Source organism: Seriola lalandi, unplaced genomic scaffold (assembly GCF_002814215.2).
Source record: "Seriola lalandi dorsalis isolate HSWRI2012SDOR001 ecotype SW California unplaced genomic scaffold, Sedor1 jcf7180002054427, whole genome shotgun sequence".
NCBI classification, from domain to species: Eukaryota; Metazoa; Chordata; class Actinopteri; order Carangiformes; family Carangidae; genus Seriola; species Seriola lalandi.
Genome location: NW_019524980.1, coordinates 8,779 through 25,788, shown reverse-complemented (window position 1 = coordinate 25,788; position 17,010 = coordinate 8,779). Strand labels below are relative to the sequence as shown.

General features: G+C 41.8%; 2 protein-coding genes across 5 annotated transcripts in view; both read left to right on the top strand.

Moving 5' to 3' along the window:
- Positions 1–12,473, top strand: part of ank1a (ankyrin 1, erythrocytic a) — a 43,964-nt gene extending 31,491 nt beyond the window's left edge. Inside the window, exons 39-44 of one of the 2 annotated variants that reach the window (XM_023410715.2) lie at positions 1,709–2,360; positions 2,609–2,957; positions 5,217–5,300; positions 5,660–5,812; positions 7,051–7,149; positions 8,588–12,473. In XM_023410715.2, the coding sequence (XP_023266483.1) occupies positions 1,709–2,360; positions 2,609–2,957; positions 5,217–5,300; positions 5,660–5,812; positions 7,051–7,122 (1,310 nt within the window). In that variant the 3' untranslated portion in view covers positions 7,123–7,149; positions 8,588–12,473. Of the gene's footprint in view, positions 1–1,708; positions 2,361–2,608; positions 2,958–3,816; positions 4,350–5,216; positions 5,301–5,659; positions 5,813–7,050; positions 7,150–8,587 lie in introns of those variants that run through there. The other variant, XM_023410711.2, reaches the window with a different exon arrangement.
- Positions 12,474–13,085: 612 nt separating this feature from the next.
- Positions 13,086–16,677, top strand: LOC111658248 (eukaryotic translation initiation factor 4E-binding protein 1-like). 3 transcript variants are annotated; one of them, XM_023410693.2, is made up of 4 exons: positions 13,086–13,252; positions 13,390–13,535; positions 14,919–15,110; positions 16,001–16,677. In XM_023410693.2, exons 1-4 carry the CDS (start codon positions 13,242–13,244, stop codon positions 16,030–16,032), a joined length of 381 nt encoding a protein of 126 aa, XP_023266461.1. In that variant the 5' UTR covers positions 13,086–13,241; the 3' UTR covers positions 16,033–16,677. The 3 variants fall into 3 exon arrangements, with proteins under 3 accessions (XP_023266461.1, XP_023266463.1, XP_023266462.1); XM_023410695.2 differs by having other exon boundaries at positions 13,380–13,535; XM_023410694.2 differs by having other exon boundaries at positions 13,366–13,535.
- Positions 16,678–17,010: the final 333 nt, after the last annotated feature.

Genomic DNA, 17,010 nt, shown 5'->3' with positions numbered 1-17,010 from the left:
AGTGTCTCTCTCTCTCTCTCTCTCTCTATCTCTCTCTCTCTCCCTCTCCTATGCATTCACACATGATCATGCAGGAGAGAAATTCTCTTCTCTTTCCTGCTCTTGGCCTGCACCATACCTCCTATTTCATCCTCTGGTTAATATATGTCTTGGTCGTGTGGTGTTACAGTAATAGTACCACTCACACATTGCTTTACCTGCATTGTCATCCATCAAAATTTTTACATAAGCTCTTCACTTAATTTTTAGGGCAGTTGGTCATTTTCAGGATAAATAATTCAGTAGGTCTTTGATGAGAGTAGACGCACACTCTTCATAGTCTCCAACTAGATTTTTTGTGCACTATAAAATTATTATTTCAATAAAGAAATCATTCCTGCTGCTGTGACATTATGCTCCATCATGCCAGGTCTGCCTTTACAAAAAAGAAGAGATACTATTACAAAGGGTGTTCAAGAAACAGTTGTAGGAGTGACCTGAGTCCACAGTACATTAACAATTTTGATGTATCAATTTGATACAACTTCACCTGAAATACTAAATCAAATACATGTTTGAGGCAGCAACCATGTGGCTTTCTCAACAGAGGGAAAATCAAGTCTTCTGTATATGTGTTTGCATAAATATCAGCAATACTACAAGTTATATGCTCATATACACTTCGTTGGCAGTTTATTAGGTACACCTTGGTAAAACTAATGCAGTCTAATACAACAATCCTGCAATAAATCCTCCCTTCATAAAGCTTATAATTGGGATGGACAAAACAATATACAACTGTCTGTATAACGCAAGACAGTTCAACAGTATCACAAACTACCTCCTCCAAAATAATCATACAATTGAATCAACATCTGTCTAAATCAGTTTCAATACAAACTGAACATATAACTTCTGTGAAGGGGGGATTTATTGCAGGACTTTTTGTATTTGATTGCATTAGATTTAGCAAGGTGTTCCTAATAAACTGCCAACTAAGTGTAGCTGTGTAATATTGAGTGCATTATAACAAATATATATGTGTCAGTGAGAGAGAAGCTGTGTGGTGTGAGCTGAGGTGTGAACATGTGTGTGAGTAGAGAATGAGATTGCCTGCATGCATGCTATCCAGCCTGACAACAATATTAACCTGCCTGTTTTTGAGTGGGTTTGAATGCATGCATTTATGAATGTGAGTGTATGTGTGATAGTATGAGACAGAGCGTGAGACAGCGTGTTTATGGCATGTGTATGTGTGACAAAGAGTTTGTCACTGTTGGACAGCTGTGTCAGACAGTGTCCCAGAGACAGTAATTCCTGTCCGTCTCCCCGCAGGTGGCAGCCAGCAGAGCAGCATCAGTCACTGCTGGGTTCGAACCTCAGTCTCAGTCTCTCGGTACATCTGGCTGTGTCTGCTGCTGCTGCCGCTGCCGCTCTCACCGTCAGCGCTGGCTGATCGAGCTTGACAACCCCACTTCTAAAAGTTGCCCTTGCTCTCTTGTCCTAAGCTCCTTGCACCTTTATTCCAGCTCCTATTGTCTTGGCCCTCCCCTCTCTCCCTCCCCACTTTTCTCCCATTTGTCCCTTCAGCCTCCTCTACTCCTCCCCTAGATGCCCAGCTCCTGGGCAGGGGTACTTACCCCCTCCCGGGTTCCCGGTGCTGTGGGGTTGAGGTGGGGAGCGAGGTGGGGGGCCGGGTGTCAGTGTGCCTCTCTCTGTCTCGCTCCAGGTTATGGGCTCGCGCAGGAAGAGCTTCTCTCACCGGCCTCCATGCAGTACAGCCTGCCCTCCCCGCTGGGCGCTGAGCCTTACTGGCAGGAAGTTTCCAGTCTGGACTGTGCACCCATTGCCACCACAGAAGAAGACACCCTCATGGAGATGTCTGATGTGCAGGTGTGGCCCTCAGGCAACAGCCCCTCCCTGGTGCCTGTGGAGGACTCCTCGCTGGAGTGCAGCAATGCTGATGATTCAGAAGGTCTGCTGGGGCTGCCGTATGGAAGCCTAGGTCGGCCGGCCAGTCAGGCAAGCGCAGCCAGTGGAGGGGGTGGGGTGCTGAGTGGCTCCATTGAGTTGCCCGAAGACGATTCAGAGATGGGTGTTGACTCGCTCAGCACTGCCACGCCAGCCTCGCTTGGGGGCACCATTGCTGGGATCAATCTTAACGGGCTGAACAATGGTCAGGGGTCAGAGGCAAGTTCGGAGGTATCAGCAGTCACCAGTACGACTGGTGGTGATGGAGCTGGAGGAGGAGGAGGAGAAGGAGGAGGAGGAGGGACGGGCTCAGAGGAAGGGCTTTCTCTTGTTGCAGGACAGCAAAGGGTGTATGCTCGGCTGAGTGAGTCACCTGGTCTGAGCTGTGTTGCAGATCGAAATGGAGATAGGTGAGTCAGCCCACTGTTTGCCTCTCAGGTGACAGTGCAAAGTCACAATCTCATTAGCAAACAATAAATCTGTGCTTCTAGGCCATTTAACCTAATTGCATGTCAGCAAATGTCTGTGGTAAACTGGAGTTGTTTCAAAAATTCCATGAAGAGGAAGTGATCACCCAGGGGTTATGACAGTTGTCTGTCTTTGCAGTAAGCATATAGTGCACGTACCACCTCCTCATTGATCCGTTCTCTCCTTCCAGGTCAGGTAATGGTGGAAACGGAGGTGGTGGAGGTTCTTTCCTTTCCTACCTGCAGGAACAGACAGGCCCGGGGTGGATCCCTGTCACTGACCCTACTCAGGCCTGGGTGGGCAACCAGCCTAAGCCCAGGCAGGCCATGGACACCATGATGTCATCAGTACGTAACACTGTGGACGAGGACCAGTCCCGTATGTCCCAGGAGGCCTTGCTTCAGCCTGTAAGGGACATGGGGCACTCAGAGATCTTGCGGGGGCACTTCAGAGGTACCCAGCCATTTGAGAAGGGTTTGGGCTTCCCACACAGGGTACCAGAGCTAAGGGCCTGGGACGACGTGCGCCTGAAGGGCCAGGTGAGTGTGTTGCTCCTATGCAGAATAAGAGACATGTTTGTCCTGCCTTTAGCAGAGAAATGCTGTGAAGTAGTAAGAGAGCTGAACAGAATATTTCCTAGGTTGTTTTGGCAGATAAAATAAAGCAGGTTCATTATCGTGCTGATCAAACAACAAGCAGAAACAAATCTAATACATTTTGTCAGGTTTTTAACTGCCTCTCCCAGAAGACACACCTTGAAGTCAGACTTAAAGCTCAAATCAGCATTATATTATTCATTACAGATCCTAGAGCCAGTCAGCCAACAAACATAAACACACACACACACACACACACACACACACACACACACAGAGTCTACGGCCCAAGATGGGCACAAACAGCATGTCCAGCCAAATATAGAAAGCATTCTCACTGTCCCACTCATGTTACATGATCCCCACCCCAGTCATTCCCACGCGTTAACTTTCTGGCACAACACAGACACATCACACAGTAAAAGACAATCTCTGCCATGAAACTGTGTGAGAGCAAAAATAGAGTGTTGCGTTTAGGGCCTTTGTGGGCTTCATACTGGCTTCATACCGGCTGATACAGGTGATTAAAGAGTCCATTTTGGCTTTATTTGGATGCAGTGTGTGCTGCATAATTGTGTCTGCATAGAGTTATGATTGATGTTGAGGAAATGTACCTGCTAGGCTGTGTGGATCATTAGGAATGGGAAATATTTTGCGGTAGCAAGAAGTAACAGCTACATGAGAAAAGTCAGGGTGCAAGTTTCTTAGTGCTCTTACCACAGCGTACAGAGCCGCACTGGAGTAGCCAGAAGTATTTAAAGACCACAGATCACATGGTCAGAAAGAGAGAGAGAGGTGGGAATAGAAGCCTCCCAAGGTTGCTTTTGCCTGGATTTGTCATTGACTGGTTACTCCTGACCTGACAGTGCGAAGGAGAAGGAATAGGGAACTGGGGAAAGGGCCCCTGCCCCAGCTAGTGGAGGACGGATATGAACTAAAAGGCACTAAGCCAGTGTGAATGAAGCAGTGACAAGAGGCCTGAGGGACTGAAGTTATTACCTCCTCTCTTGGCTGAGAGAGGTGCTGCGTGGGGAAACAGGAGTCACGGAGTGGCTGAGGGGGTCGTGCATTGTCGTGTGCAGGCTGTGTTGATTTGCTGGGGATCAAAGTGTGGCGATGTGGGCCCTGGTGACTGAGCTCCTCTTCAGCTTCGTGCTGCTGGCTTTCCTGGTGATCAGCTGTCAGAATGTCCTCCACATAGCCAGCGGCTCAGTGCGGTCCGTGCTCACCTACATACATGTTCAGCTGGACCGTGAGCTCGGTGAGGTCGAGGGAGTGGCTGATGAAGAGGAGAACGTCACCACCAGAGTTGTCCGCCGCAGAGTCATCCTCAAGGTACAAAGAGGAGGGACAGAGGAGATTCAATCTGAAATTTGGAGATGAGGATTTACTGGCAGGGAAACAGTAATGAAAGCAAAGAGGAAGGAGGAAAATATTGTTAGGTGAAATGTTGAAGGATTTGCAGGCTAGAATTGTGTTTTGAGTGGGCGTGACGAAAGGATTAAACAAGGACATGTAAATGTGTTGGGCAGTAGCAAAGAATTATGAGTCAAATCAATACAACAATAATGATTAATCTGCTAATAATTTGAATCTTTATAATGCTATCAAATTTCTGTGAGAATGTGGCTCAGTTTATCTTCTGCTGTTACAGATGTAAATAGTCTTTCTTGGGCTTAGCAAGTTTGGTCTATAAAAAGTTTTCTTCCTACTGTACCTGAAACTGCCTCAGTGTTGGTACACAGTACGACTCTTGAATTTTGGAGTTTTATTCAGAAGATTCACAGGCCCGAGCGACCCTTCTGCTCAGCTCTCACTTGTGCTCACTGCAGGAATTTGTTTGAGCTTATAAATAGCTGTGTAGACAGGCTGTAAATTATTACAGGCTATTACAGCATTGTCATGAACTTCATGAACTGTAATTATAAGTGTCACTAAGAAACATCCCCTCACCCATCTGTCATTCATCTGCTTCTCTGTGTTTCCAATTAGTGGATGGGTTTATGGCATGGACATAATTACACTGCAGTGACAACTATTTTAACATGCTGTTGGTCCATAATTTGCTGAGTGCTAATTATCTTTCCATCATCCCGAGTTTACTCAGAAAGTCATATCTTGTAGCATTAAAAATGTATTTTCACGAAAAGGGAAGTGCAGATTGTGGTTTATTTAGACGTACAAATGCTTTTCTGTGCACAGGGCGATGAGGTTGAAGATCTTCCTGGGGAGCAAGTGAGTGAGGAACAATTCACGGATGAACATGGAAACATTGTCACAAAAAAGGTTTGCCATTGGCATGTTTTTGTGTTGTATTCTTAAAATGGGGTCCATTCATTGTTTCCCTTATGTCAGTGTCACAATACTCTCACAGCATCTATCCACAGAATGATTATTAAACTAATAATAATCATTAAGTTCATCAGTGTTCATGACATCATTACACTATGAATTTACTGTATACCCCCCCAAAAAAAAAATAGATTAGATATTGTTTCTTTAAAAGACAATTACTTTTTTCTCCATCACCATTTCTTTATATTTCACCAGTTCAGTCGTTTCCTTATTCCGACTTTCTGCTTTCACCCATCACTCTCTCCCACCCTCCTGTGTGCGGTTGTTGTGAACATGTGTGTATGTGATAGACTGTGCGTAAGGTTGTGCGCAGAGGGAAGGGTTCAGGTGAGGAGGGAGTTCAGGAGGTGTGCATGGAGGGTTCTCTGCAGGACGCCAACGAGCTGGAGGTTGATGCTGAGCAGTTCATGAACTACGCCATCCTGGGCCGGGACAGCAGCAAGGTGGGATTCTGATCCGCCGGCAGCTCTCTGTTGGCCACAAGGCCACGCAACACCTGAGGCTCCCGTTGTAAGCTAAAGAGTGCAGGGAGCAATGGAGCAAAGCTGTGTTTGATTGAAAGCCATGTAGTAGCTAGTTAACAGTGAACAGGGGACTCTGTGCTGCAATGAAAGTCTCATCTCATCATGGTTTCCCCCAACAGTCCTTATGTACAGTAGCTTAACCTGCACGAGCTTCAGTATGAGGTACTGACAGGCTGAGAGCACAGTTTGTGTTTGTGTACACTTAGCCCTGTTTCATTATGTGTCAGTCTTAAATCACTGCAGAGGATGGAGTGGGATGTGTGTTTGGTTAATTGTTTGAATGCTGACCTTCTGTAACATTAATCTCCACCTAAGTATTTCTGCCTTTGTTCATCTACTGCATGCAAGAAGGAACAAATGAGGCCACTTTGCTGTGGCGCTGTTATTGCTTCAGTTGAGGTGCTCACAGTTCATCAGCCCACTCGTTTACTCATTTAAGTCATCACTAAACAGCACCTACAGCTCATATGTTTGTTTCTTGCACATCAATGACTGAATGAACCGACTGTGGCTCCTTGCAGTGGTTATATTTTCCATTCTCTCCTCATCAGTTCTCAATGAGTGACTCTTTTGTCTTTTTGCCATCATTAAAGTTTATAGTCCCTCAACTGTGACTGTGTGCTGTATCACTCAAATCTAGAGGACTCTCTGAATCAGAGCTGGGCCAAATATTATTTACAGTCATTCAATGTTTTTTGTATTTTACGTGCAGGAAGTAGCAGAGGATCGAGGTTTAACGCATCACGAAAATTTGGACTATACCAGAGCGTCTCTGGTTGTGTTATCCTGAAATTAGTGAATTGTCTTATGTGGCTTAACCCCATCCAGCTAAATGTATTTGCAAATATTTTTGACACTACTCTGAATCCCAAATACTGTAGATGTTTGTGACACCATCTTATCTTCAACTGCCACCCATCACTTCTGTCCTTGCTTGACTGTTTATACATAATTTCTTTCTTTTTCCCCTTCTGTCCTCTCCCTTCACGTATCTGTCTCTTACATTTCTCTTACATCGTCTCTGTTATTTTTGCTGTTTTTCTGTCTCTCTTCTCCCCTACTAACATTCCCTCAACCTCTTGTTCTGCTCCTGTCATCCCACCTCTTCTCAACCCTCGCACCTTTTCTGCTGTCAACTCCCCTCCCCCCCGATGTAGCCCGATACTGTGGATGTGAAGAAAGGTGCTCAGATAGTGAAATGTGCCAGTCTGCGGAGAGTTAAGCAGTGAGGCAGACTGAGCGCTGCGTCCCCGCAGGTACGGGACTGACCCACAGTGCCTCGTCTGACCTGTGGGCAAGACCATTTAATCCAGTCTCTCTGGATTAAATGCATTTGAATGTACCTTTAATTCAATACTAATGATATGTAATGTGAGGCTGGCACAGCAAAATGACGATTAAATAATCAGTTTAACTTATAGCTAAAATATAAATGACACACAAAGAAGAAGAAAATGATTATTTTTGTCCTTATTGTACAAAAAGTATCAAATCACAAAAACAAATCCCACATACTACAAAAAGAACCTGCAAATTAATGACCAACATTAAGTTTGTCAAATATATCATTTCGATGCAGTGAGTTTCAGTCAGTATTTTGCAGGTGATATGATGATTTATGCGTAGAAACCTAACATGATCCTTGATGCTTTTTTAGAGACTTTATCAGTTTATCTGTTTTTACAAATATAATCATTTTTATAACCTGAATAAACATTAGAATTTCTGGCTGCTTGCCTTCAGGCAAATGCTTTGACATGCTTACTGTAGATGTATGGAGTTATATATGCGATTAACTAAATGTATTAGTGTTTTTGTTTGCTCAAATTAAAATAATTCTTTATGTAATCTTTGCGTGAATATACAGTAATTTCTCCGTTCAAAATGTCCCACTGTGCATTTAGAAGTAAAACACAGATATAATTCCATACGGATGGGCAACGCAAATTTGATGCAAATAGATTATTAATGTTGCAGTAGATTATACCAGGGCATTTGGTTTCTTCATGCATGTTTCGACAAGCTGGAAAAGGGTTGGCACAATGTGCACTTAGCAAAATTACCGACCAAGAAGGAGCTTGTAAAGTGAGAGCTCTCAAGGTCAAAGCTGAAAAGCCAGTTGTCCAGTGAATTGCAATCTGGAGCCACTGTTGTGTGTGTGTGTGTGTGTGTGTGTGTGTGTGTGTGTGTGTGTGTGTGTGTGTGTGTGTGTGTGTGTGTGTGTGTGGGTAGGTGTGTGTGTGTGTGTGGGTGGGTGTGAGAGTCACAGTATAAGTGTGTGTGACTTTCTAACGTAAAGGCCATGATATTTCTGCGATCCTGCGATTACTGATATTTCAAGTGACTCTCGACGGAATGTTAAACCACTTTTGCCAACCATTTTTGCTTGAATGCTTTTGCAGAACTAATGTGCCTGATTTAGTTTTATAATGATAAGAAAAGAATCTGGGTGATATATGAGGATCAACATACGGGCAATTTAAAGATGGGCATTTTAGCCAGGGTCATTTTAAAGATATGCATATAGCAGTTCACATATCTGAGATTCAAAAATACTTACATTTGCACTGACTTACTGCAGCTTGCATGCCACCTGCTGTGTAGACTCCTTATGAGGTTTTGCTCTGATCTGTTGTACAACAGCAGACAAATGTGTGGCTTGTCCTAAATCAGCATTTTTCCCTCTCTCTGCAGAGTTCTCCGCAGGATTCAACCCCTTCACCAAAACCATCCTACATGGACACATGACCAGCAGCAGCTGACAGGAGGAAGAACACATAAAAAGGCAGACAGACAGAAATGAATGGCAACAGACACCAACTTAATGACAACCACAGCGGCTATGCCGTCTATCAGCACGCACCAGAAGAGAAGGATATGGATTAACTTGTAGTTTTTATTACCTTTTTTTTTTTTAAAGAAACCGTGGAAAAAAAAACATCTACTACTAGACTAGAAGCATGATTTCGTATAAAAGAAAAACCAAACACAAACAAAAAAACTAGCAACCAAAACGTGCTTCCTGTTATCTGTATCAGCATGAGTGACTGCTGCCGCATGGCCTGTCTTTAACTACAAATACTGAGGGAATACAGGGGTGGGTAAAAGGGTGGGGGGGATGGGGAGGAGACACTGCTGTATGGGACAGGCATGCAATGTAGGGTATGGTCAATAACTGGCCTGTTTTCTAAACCAACAGGGAAAAATTTATCAGTTAAACTTAAGAAAAAGGGAGACTAAAATATTGAGAATTACATAATCTCTAGGCAACAAGTTACTCCCCCTCCCACCTGCAACACTCTTCCAGCTAAGAGCATCACAAACTAGTTTTAAACCTGTCCCAGTGCTCTCAGAGTCCAGTAAAGCTACAATTATCACCCAACGATATCGGTGTTGTACATAATATCGTATGCACTAAAATGCTCTACGTGACTGTGTGTTACGTGTGTTGTTTATGTTATAAGATCCCTATGCGATGCCACTGATGCTGCTGTTTCAGGTACATAAGAAATTCCTCCCTGTTTTTCTTGTTTGGTTCGTTTGGTCTGAACCTATATATTATTCTATATATCTTGAGATCTTTGTGGGTACAAGAACATACAAATGTTGTGTCGCTCTGCCTGTTTTGAACGTCAGATTTTTGTGTGTCAGGCTGTTTGTTTCTTTGTGCTTTTCATGTGATTTCACCCTTTGCTTTTGACATGTCAAACTGTAGAGGGAAGACATACTGTAAGTCATTTACCGTACTGTGGGTTTTTTGAGCCCGACCTTCCCTCAGAGTGGTTTGCCTTGTGAAGAGAGTGACAATGAGATATATGATGAGGGACAGATTATCATGAGAGATTAACCTACTCTACCATCCCACTCCTTCGCCTTTTTCTTGTCCCCAGTGTGCTGTATCCTTGTGAGGTCTGTGTTTATCAGATGTCTGTCTGAGCCAAAATCCCAATACCTCTCTTCACCCTCGATCTTGCCCTTATCGCCCTACCTCCACCTCTCACCCCCTCACCCCTCCAGTCAGCCTCTCAGAATAGATGTAGCAGTCCTGTCCACCTCCAGCAGGGGGCAGGATCTCACCCTCAGCTAGTAGCAGTGTCTATTTGACCTCATCATGCAGTATCTGACACCAACACCCATTAGGTGCACTTATAGACCATCTCACCACCACCAGAGGATGTCACTTGATGAGGGTAAAGTAGCTGAAATGCTGGTAATAATGTAGCACTGGTTTGACTGGGTAAAAGACAAAGAGTCAGCTGGAAAAAGAAGAGTGTCGAGGGTCAAGGACGTGTTGAGCTTTGATGTTTGTCTCCTTGGTCATTCTTGGGAGTGTAGCAAAGACAGTCAGTCACCAATCACTGTGATGAGAAACTGTAATACTGACCCGCAACTGTGAGCCTGACCCTTCCCGTCTTTTGTTTCACTCCTTTATTTTGTGTTACGTCTTTCTTTTTTCTTCTTTTTTTTTGCATGATTTACTGTCTTAACTACTTCAGAAGAAGCAATAACTGCTTTCAAAAGGAAAGGAATGTTTGTCTGAGCGTGTTTGAGTGTGTTTGTTTGCGTGACAGAAAGAGAGAGAGAGGATCTTAGGATCATAGTTCATGTTCTTCCTCAGCTTTCAATCTGTCAGTCACAGCTTTAGGCTACTCCTCACTACACTCAGAAATGATGTCAGTACATTAGCATCCCACATTATTTTATCACTTTGCCTCTTTAGGAAAGAAAACTATTAAGTTTACGTTTTACACTTAAGATTGGGCAAATATTGGTATGACTTAATACCAGCCATCCCATCTAAGCAAAGTGTCTGTTTTTGTTACACTCATCAGGGAATGTAGGTGTGTTCAGTCATAGTTTTTAAATCTTAATAACAGTCATATGCACCTTGAAAGAAATCTTATTGGTTGTGTAGTTTGTGTGTGTGTGTGTGTGTGTGTGTGTGTGTGTGTGTGTGTGTGTGTGTGTGTGTGTGTGTGTGTGATGTTAATATCACATATTCAGTCCTGGATATTGGGACATGTCAACGTTGTGATAATATCACAGGAAGTAATATTGCAAATGGACAAAGAGCAGCGGCTCTCAGATTATGCGTGTAATTCTAATTCACATCTTTTTTAAAGTTGATTTACCTCAATAACCACGCCATCTCACATGATATCAATTACCTACATGCATCTCTTTCAAACATTTCATTAGACATTGAATGCTTTATTATGGAAAAAGATGTACGTCACAAAAACGTTGCAATAAGCACCCATCAATAAGTGTTTAGTATGGCTTCACAGCCAGAGATGATGAATGTAAAGTCTTGGTATACTGTAAGTCTTGTTATAAAGTAATCATCTGTGTTGGCTCTGTACTTTAGTAGATAATAGGGTATTCACTCTGTTGTTTCAATTCAATATCTCCTGTTGATCATCAAACATGTCTTCATTCTCATTTCATTACAAACATACATACAAATCATGTAAGTGGAGAGATTTAAAGAGAGATGCCTCAAATGGGTTTTCGACATTGCAACAAATATCCCTTCATCAAATATTATTTCTATTTTATTATCTTTTTTAATAACCACAAAAAGTTAGATGTCAATAAAAACTGCACAGCAGTGTAATTGTGTAGTACCCCTTATGTCATAGCATACAGCTTGCTCTGTAAGGGCTCATAATTATGCTTGTGTTGGTTTCTGAGGCAGTGGCTATTTTATAAATCCACTGCTGATGTCAGGGTTGGAGCAGGGGGGGCGGAGGGGGGTCTGATGAAAAGACAACAAGGGGGAGCACTTTGAAGTTCTGTGGAATTGTGGGGAGGCTCGGTGGCTTCGATGGCTAGTCTTTCAAGATGACAAGCATTTTTCCTCAACACAGCCCACCCCTGATCTATTTCTGCCCCCTTACCAAATATAAGACTGAGCCGGTTCTAAGGCTTCCACATGGTGACAGTTTGAAAGCAGTTTGAGAGGAGGAGTCCGACTAAGTGCAAGCAGAGGGAGGAGTGGTTACATCAGAAAAATGAACAATGGAAAGCCCTGCACTGAGGGACGACTGAGATGATGCCATGCACCAAGTTCATGCAAAAATATTAACTGTTGCAAAAACTAGAGAACACATGTATATTCCTTTAGAATGGATTGAAGACATTATTAACGCAATAGCATATTACTCAATACTAAGGAATGCAACTGCGCACATGCACAGAAAATGTTTTTAACATAAAAGGCTATATATATATATGAAATATATGAAAATATATATATATATTTACTTAGAATGCTATGCACCCTTACTTGTCAACTGGGATTCTAGTTATGTTATGGATGTACTTTTAGCATCATACAGCTGTAGCTACCAAGAGACTGTTGAGTTCTGGGTAATGCCTGCAACCTGGGGATAAATAGGGGTCTTGTGGGTATTTTAACCTGTTTTGTTTGCTTTTTTTATTGTTATGGAGAGTCAAACATGAATTTAAAATATACATGTAAAAGCCTTTTAATCCAATCAAATCTGAGGACATCTATTGACAATTTACTCTGTACACCAGCTCAACATTTACAAAATTAATAAAGAAATGAAATGTCTTTGTGTATAGCGTGTATACTTTTGTGTGAGACACCTGCACCCAACTACAAGTGATCACACTGTAGTTTTCAACAAACCAAATGTTATAAACATGCTGAACTGCTACAGGCCTTGTCCTGTGCGAACTGTTCAGCAATCCTAATTTTCATCAAAATACCACCAAAATATGTGTTGAACATTATGGTCTGCAGCAGGGCTGCTCTTTCAAACTCTGCAATAAATAAACAAATGAATACATCAGTGGCTAGACCCCTGTTTGTCCATGGAAAATGGTAAAATTAGTAATGTATCCATTTTCAGTATCCATTTAATAAATGGAGTTCTACAAATCCAGCAAGTGTTTGTGCTGGTGCTTACTAGAGGTTAAGCTGGTTTCTCTAGAGGTCATAAGCTGTTGAATTGATATATTAACCTCATTTGTCTTTGATTAGCTAAATGGTTTATTAGATGACATCTAATAAATATGCTTTTGCAAACAAGCTCTAAAGTGAGGATTAAAGCAGAGTAACTATTAAGTAAGTAAAGAACTATGTGCAGCCATTGTACAGGCATCATGTGCCAGTAGGGGGCGGAATAAGTCCATTGGGTTCACCTCGGGAGCATTTACCCCTGCAGCCTGTCTTCTGTCTGTGTTGTTTTGTTTGCATGTAGAGGGTGAGTGCAAGAGAAGGAACGTGTGCTCAGGTCCTTTGAACAAAGAACCTGGACACCGTGTGTGGGAGACTGCGTGTTGTAATGTTAGATACTACCTTTCATCATTTGCACTTATGAAAAAGAGGTATTATTTTTTTTTTATCTGAAAGTAGCCATTCTGTTGAGCCAAAGCAATAGCTGTAACAGGCACGGTGTGGCTTTGTTGTTTTGACGCTCTGCCTGTTTGATGTTATTTAGTTAGCTAGTTTTAGTTTGTTACAGTAGAGAGAAGATGTCCACTGACTGCCAGAAGACCACTGCCAAGGCCATCCCGTCGACCAGGACGGTGACTGTCAACGACGCGGAGCACATGCCCCACGACTACTCCACTACTCCCGGAGGCACCCTGTTCAGCACGACCCCGGGTGGTGCGTACTATTGTTTTTCATTTTATTTACTTGCGTGTGCCGAGGAGATGTGGCGTTACTCAACGGTCACACGATTTATACTCTTATCCACTTCACAGCAGCATTGTCGGTGAGTGCAGGCGCTGCTCAGGCTAACTCCATGAGGTCTGCTCCTGTCAAACGCCACCGTGCAGAACCAGCTGCTAGCTCCGCCTCAGCTAATTGCTAACGCTGGCTAGCAAATGTTTGGTTGAAAAGAGAGGGAGAGACATAAAGTACTGCTGACTTTGAAGCAATTTACTAATTGTGATCCAAGGTTTGTGAGTGTATGTACTTATATCATTGCGTTCTCACTTTTAGGGGATCGGCTTTGATTGTGGGCTTCTTCAGCTAATCTTGGGACGTTAGCCACAACTACTGTTCACGTCCACGTCACCGACAACTAAAGCTGTGATTGGATCTTTCCGTCTGAAGTCACTGAATTGTGTTTAATTTTTGTGCAGTCTCAAAAAGAGTTTTAATAAGGCGTTTTATCTGTATCTAAACATAAGAAAAAATATGTAACAGTTTTTAAAGTTTGCAAGACAATGCAAACGTGAGAAATACAGTGCAAAATGAATTCATGAAATATGAAATAAAACATAAAAATATAAATCAAGTGAAATGGTAGACATCATTAGCAGACGTGTACAAGAAAGCATACTTCTTTGTATTGGTATCATTAACAACTCCTTCATGGATTGTATGTAGCTGATGTACAGATCCAAAGAGACCCACCAAATTTTGATTATCTTTAAAGATTTTGGGACACATTTCCATTACCCTTTTACCATTTTTAATATAAATATTAGAAAGGTTTGATTTAAACGTGTTGATACATTCTTCACAAGATAAGGGTAGAGGTTAAAAAATACACTGTTTTTCTTTTGTGCAAGCACTTCTTATTTGTTTATTCAATGATCAGTGTTTCATAATCAGATTCAATAATTTTATTGGTCGGATTTTAGTGTAGAGCTGCAACAATAATTTTTTTAATTAATTAATTAAAATTAATTTTGATTAATAGTTTTTAATTTTTCAATAAAAAAATAACCCAAAACAATGTTGTTTTTACCTTGGACGCAGAGAAAATTAGATGAATATTTTTCAGTAATAACTGACTTAATTAATCGAGTTAGCAGTTTAATTTCTTGATTAGTTGCAGCCCTAGTCTAATGTAATGGTCAAAATTTCAAACAAAAATGGACATGCTGCACACCTGCATACAAATGTTGAATGAAGCATGACTGAAGCAGCAGATGCCAGGCAGCTACTGTATGTGTGACTTCAGTGCTCTGTCTGAGTGAACGCAGTGCTCCATCTCTGATGGTCATCCTTTGCTTTTCCTGCCTTTACACACAAAAGGTACCAGGATCATCTACGACCGAAAGTTCCTGCTGGATTGTCGCCGCTCTCCAGTTGCCAAGACTCCTCCGCGAGGTCTGCCCAACATTCCAGGGGTGACCAGTCCACCCTCCAAAGACACCAACGAGAAAGCCCATAATGGAGAACTACTGAACAACAACAAAATCACTGCACCTGACAGCAACAACACCGGTATATTGACACCTCAGATACACATCACTGGGTGGCATTTGGAGTGAAGAATTCAGTCCTAGATTCCAATGTAAATTCATATAACCACTGAAAACCACAAAACGCAGATTTCTCTGAGAAATCTTTAACCCCAGTTATGTCATGTGTATCACTATTAGCCATCAGATCTTACAACAGCTTTAACGTGGCTGCCCTTTCTTTTACCGATGATAGATGGAGATCAATTTTATGCATCCCATCAAAATAATTTTTAGCTGTCTCAGAAGCAACATTTTTCATGTTGTTAAGAGTTGTTGAGCTGTAAATCGACCTACAACAACCTGTTGCCACCACTTTCATGGCATTTCTTTTTCTGTTACAATTTTTCTGGTTCCAGCACAAAAAGATGACATGCCTCTTCTTAACCCCGCTTTCTAAGTTTTCCATTAGCTCGGGTGTTTTTCCAACTGGGTAAACAACTGTTAGTAAGCTCAACACCGGGTATATTTTAATCTCTAAGAGGGCTGGGACCAGACTTAAAAGGCAGGTGTGAAATTTATTTGTGTATTTATTTTTATTCTTGAAAGGATTGCTTGAGCACTTACACAAAAAGTAACTGTCAGAGTGTTGTAAATGTTTTCATTTTAAATGTATTCATAAACACGTAAGTTGTTTGTAACCAAAAACACACATTTTGTAGGCATTGCAAATTATATAACTGTCTTAAATGATTTATTGATACTTTAACTAACTTGTCAAGTTAATCATAAATATTTCTTATTCCTTAGAGCATCTGTTACCAATTGGTTACTTCCTGCCATGCTGACTGTCTGATGTTAAAGACTGATAAAGGTTAATCCTACTGCAGTGTGGCGCTCTGTTTGTGAAATATGTTTTTCTTTCTCTTTAAGGTGATGATGCGCAGTTTGAAATGGACATCTAGGTTGTGCTGGAGCGAGTATTAAGATGTCAGACTTACCAACATGATGCTGTGGAGAAGGGTTCAGGAGCATCTTCTCTCTTCCCATTGTCCATTCCATGAAGACGGAGGTTCCCCTGTAGTATTCACAGTGTCTTTTTGTCTTCAAGTCTGTCTTTGTCAATCACGTTTGCTAGTTTTGCCCAGAACAAACCTATAATGAAGCCTTTTCTGTCTGCCTCAAGGCTTAATCCTGATTTATGTGTGACAAAGTGTGCCTTCCTGTAGCGGCTACATGTTTGAAATCAACACTGGGAAGTACTTAACACCAACAAAGCCTCATCCCCCACTACTGAGAGACAATAATGAAAATGAAGATCCAATTTTCTGAATTTATCAGCATTCCTGAAGCGTTTGTAACATGATGTGGTTTCATTTCCACACATTTCCTGACACCTCTCTTCAAATATTGCCTTGAAATGTTCAAGTTACTGTATAATTTGATGTATAGTTGATCACGTTCTGAAAATTTAAAAAACAGTACTTCACCTGAAGTGTCATACAGAGAATGTAAAACAGAATTTTGTTGATGAAATTTTGAAACTGATTTTCACACAGGGTTTGTAGGGTGACAAAAAGCATTAAAGCAAACACCATTAAAGTTAACAACACTTTGTCTTTGTCATGCATTTTTCAGTGTGCATTGATTGTGTGCTACTAGTGAGTCTTGTGGTGTCATGTCAATAGATTGCAAAAACACAATACACTAACAAGCTGAGCAATGTCTTCATGTTCATCAGTTGTCTGGTTTGAATACACGTTTCTCTTGCATAGTGTCAACTGAAGGAGCAAAAAGCTATTTTTCAACAATAAAATGAAAAGGAAATTGATGAACATGTGAATTAATGCACTTCAAATTTCAAAGTAAGTAAAAAACTAATATACATTTTGAAATTATAATTCTTCACTTGGACATCTTGTTCTGCAGCCTGTAGCACTTCC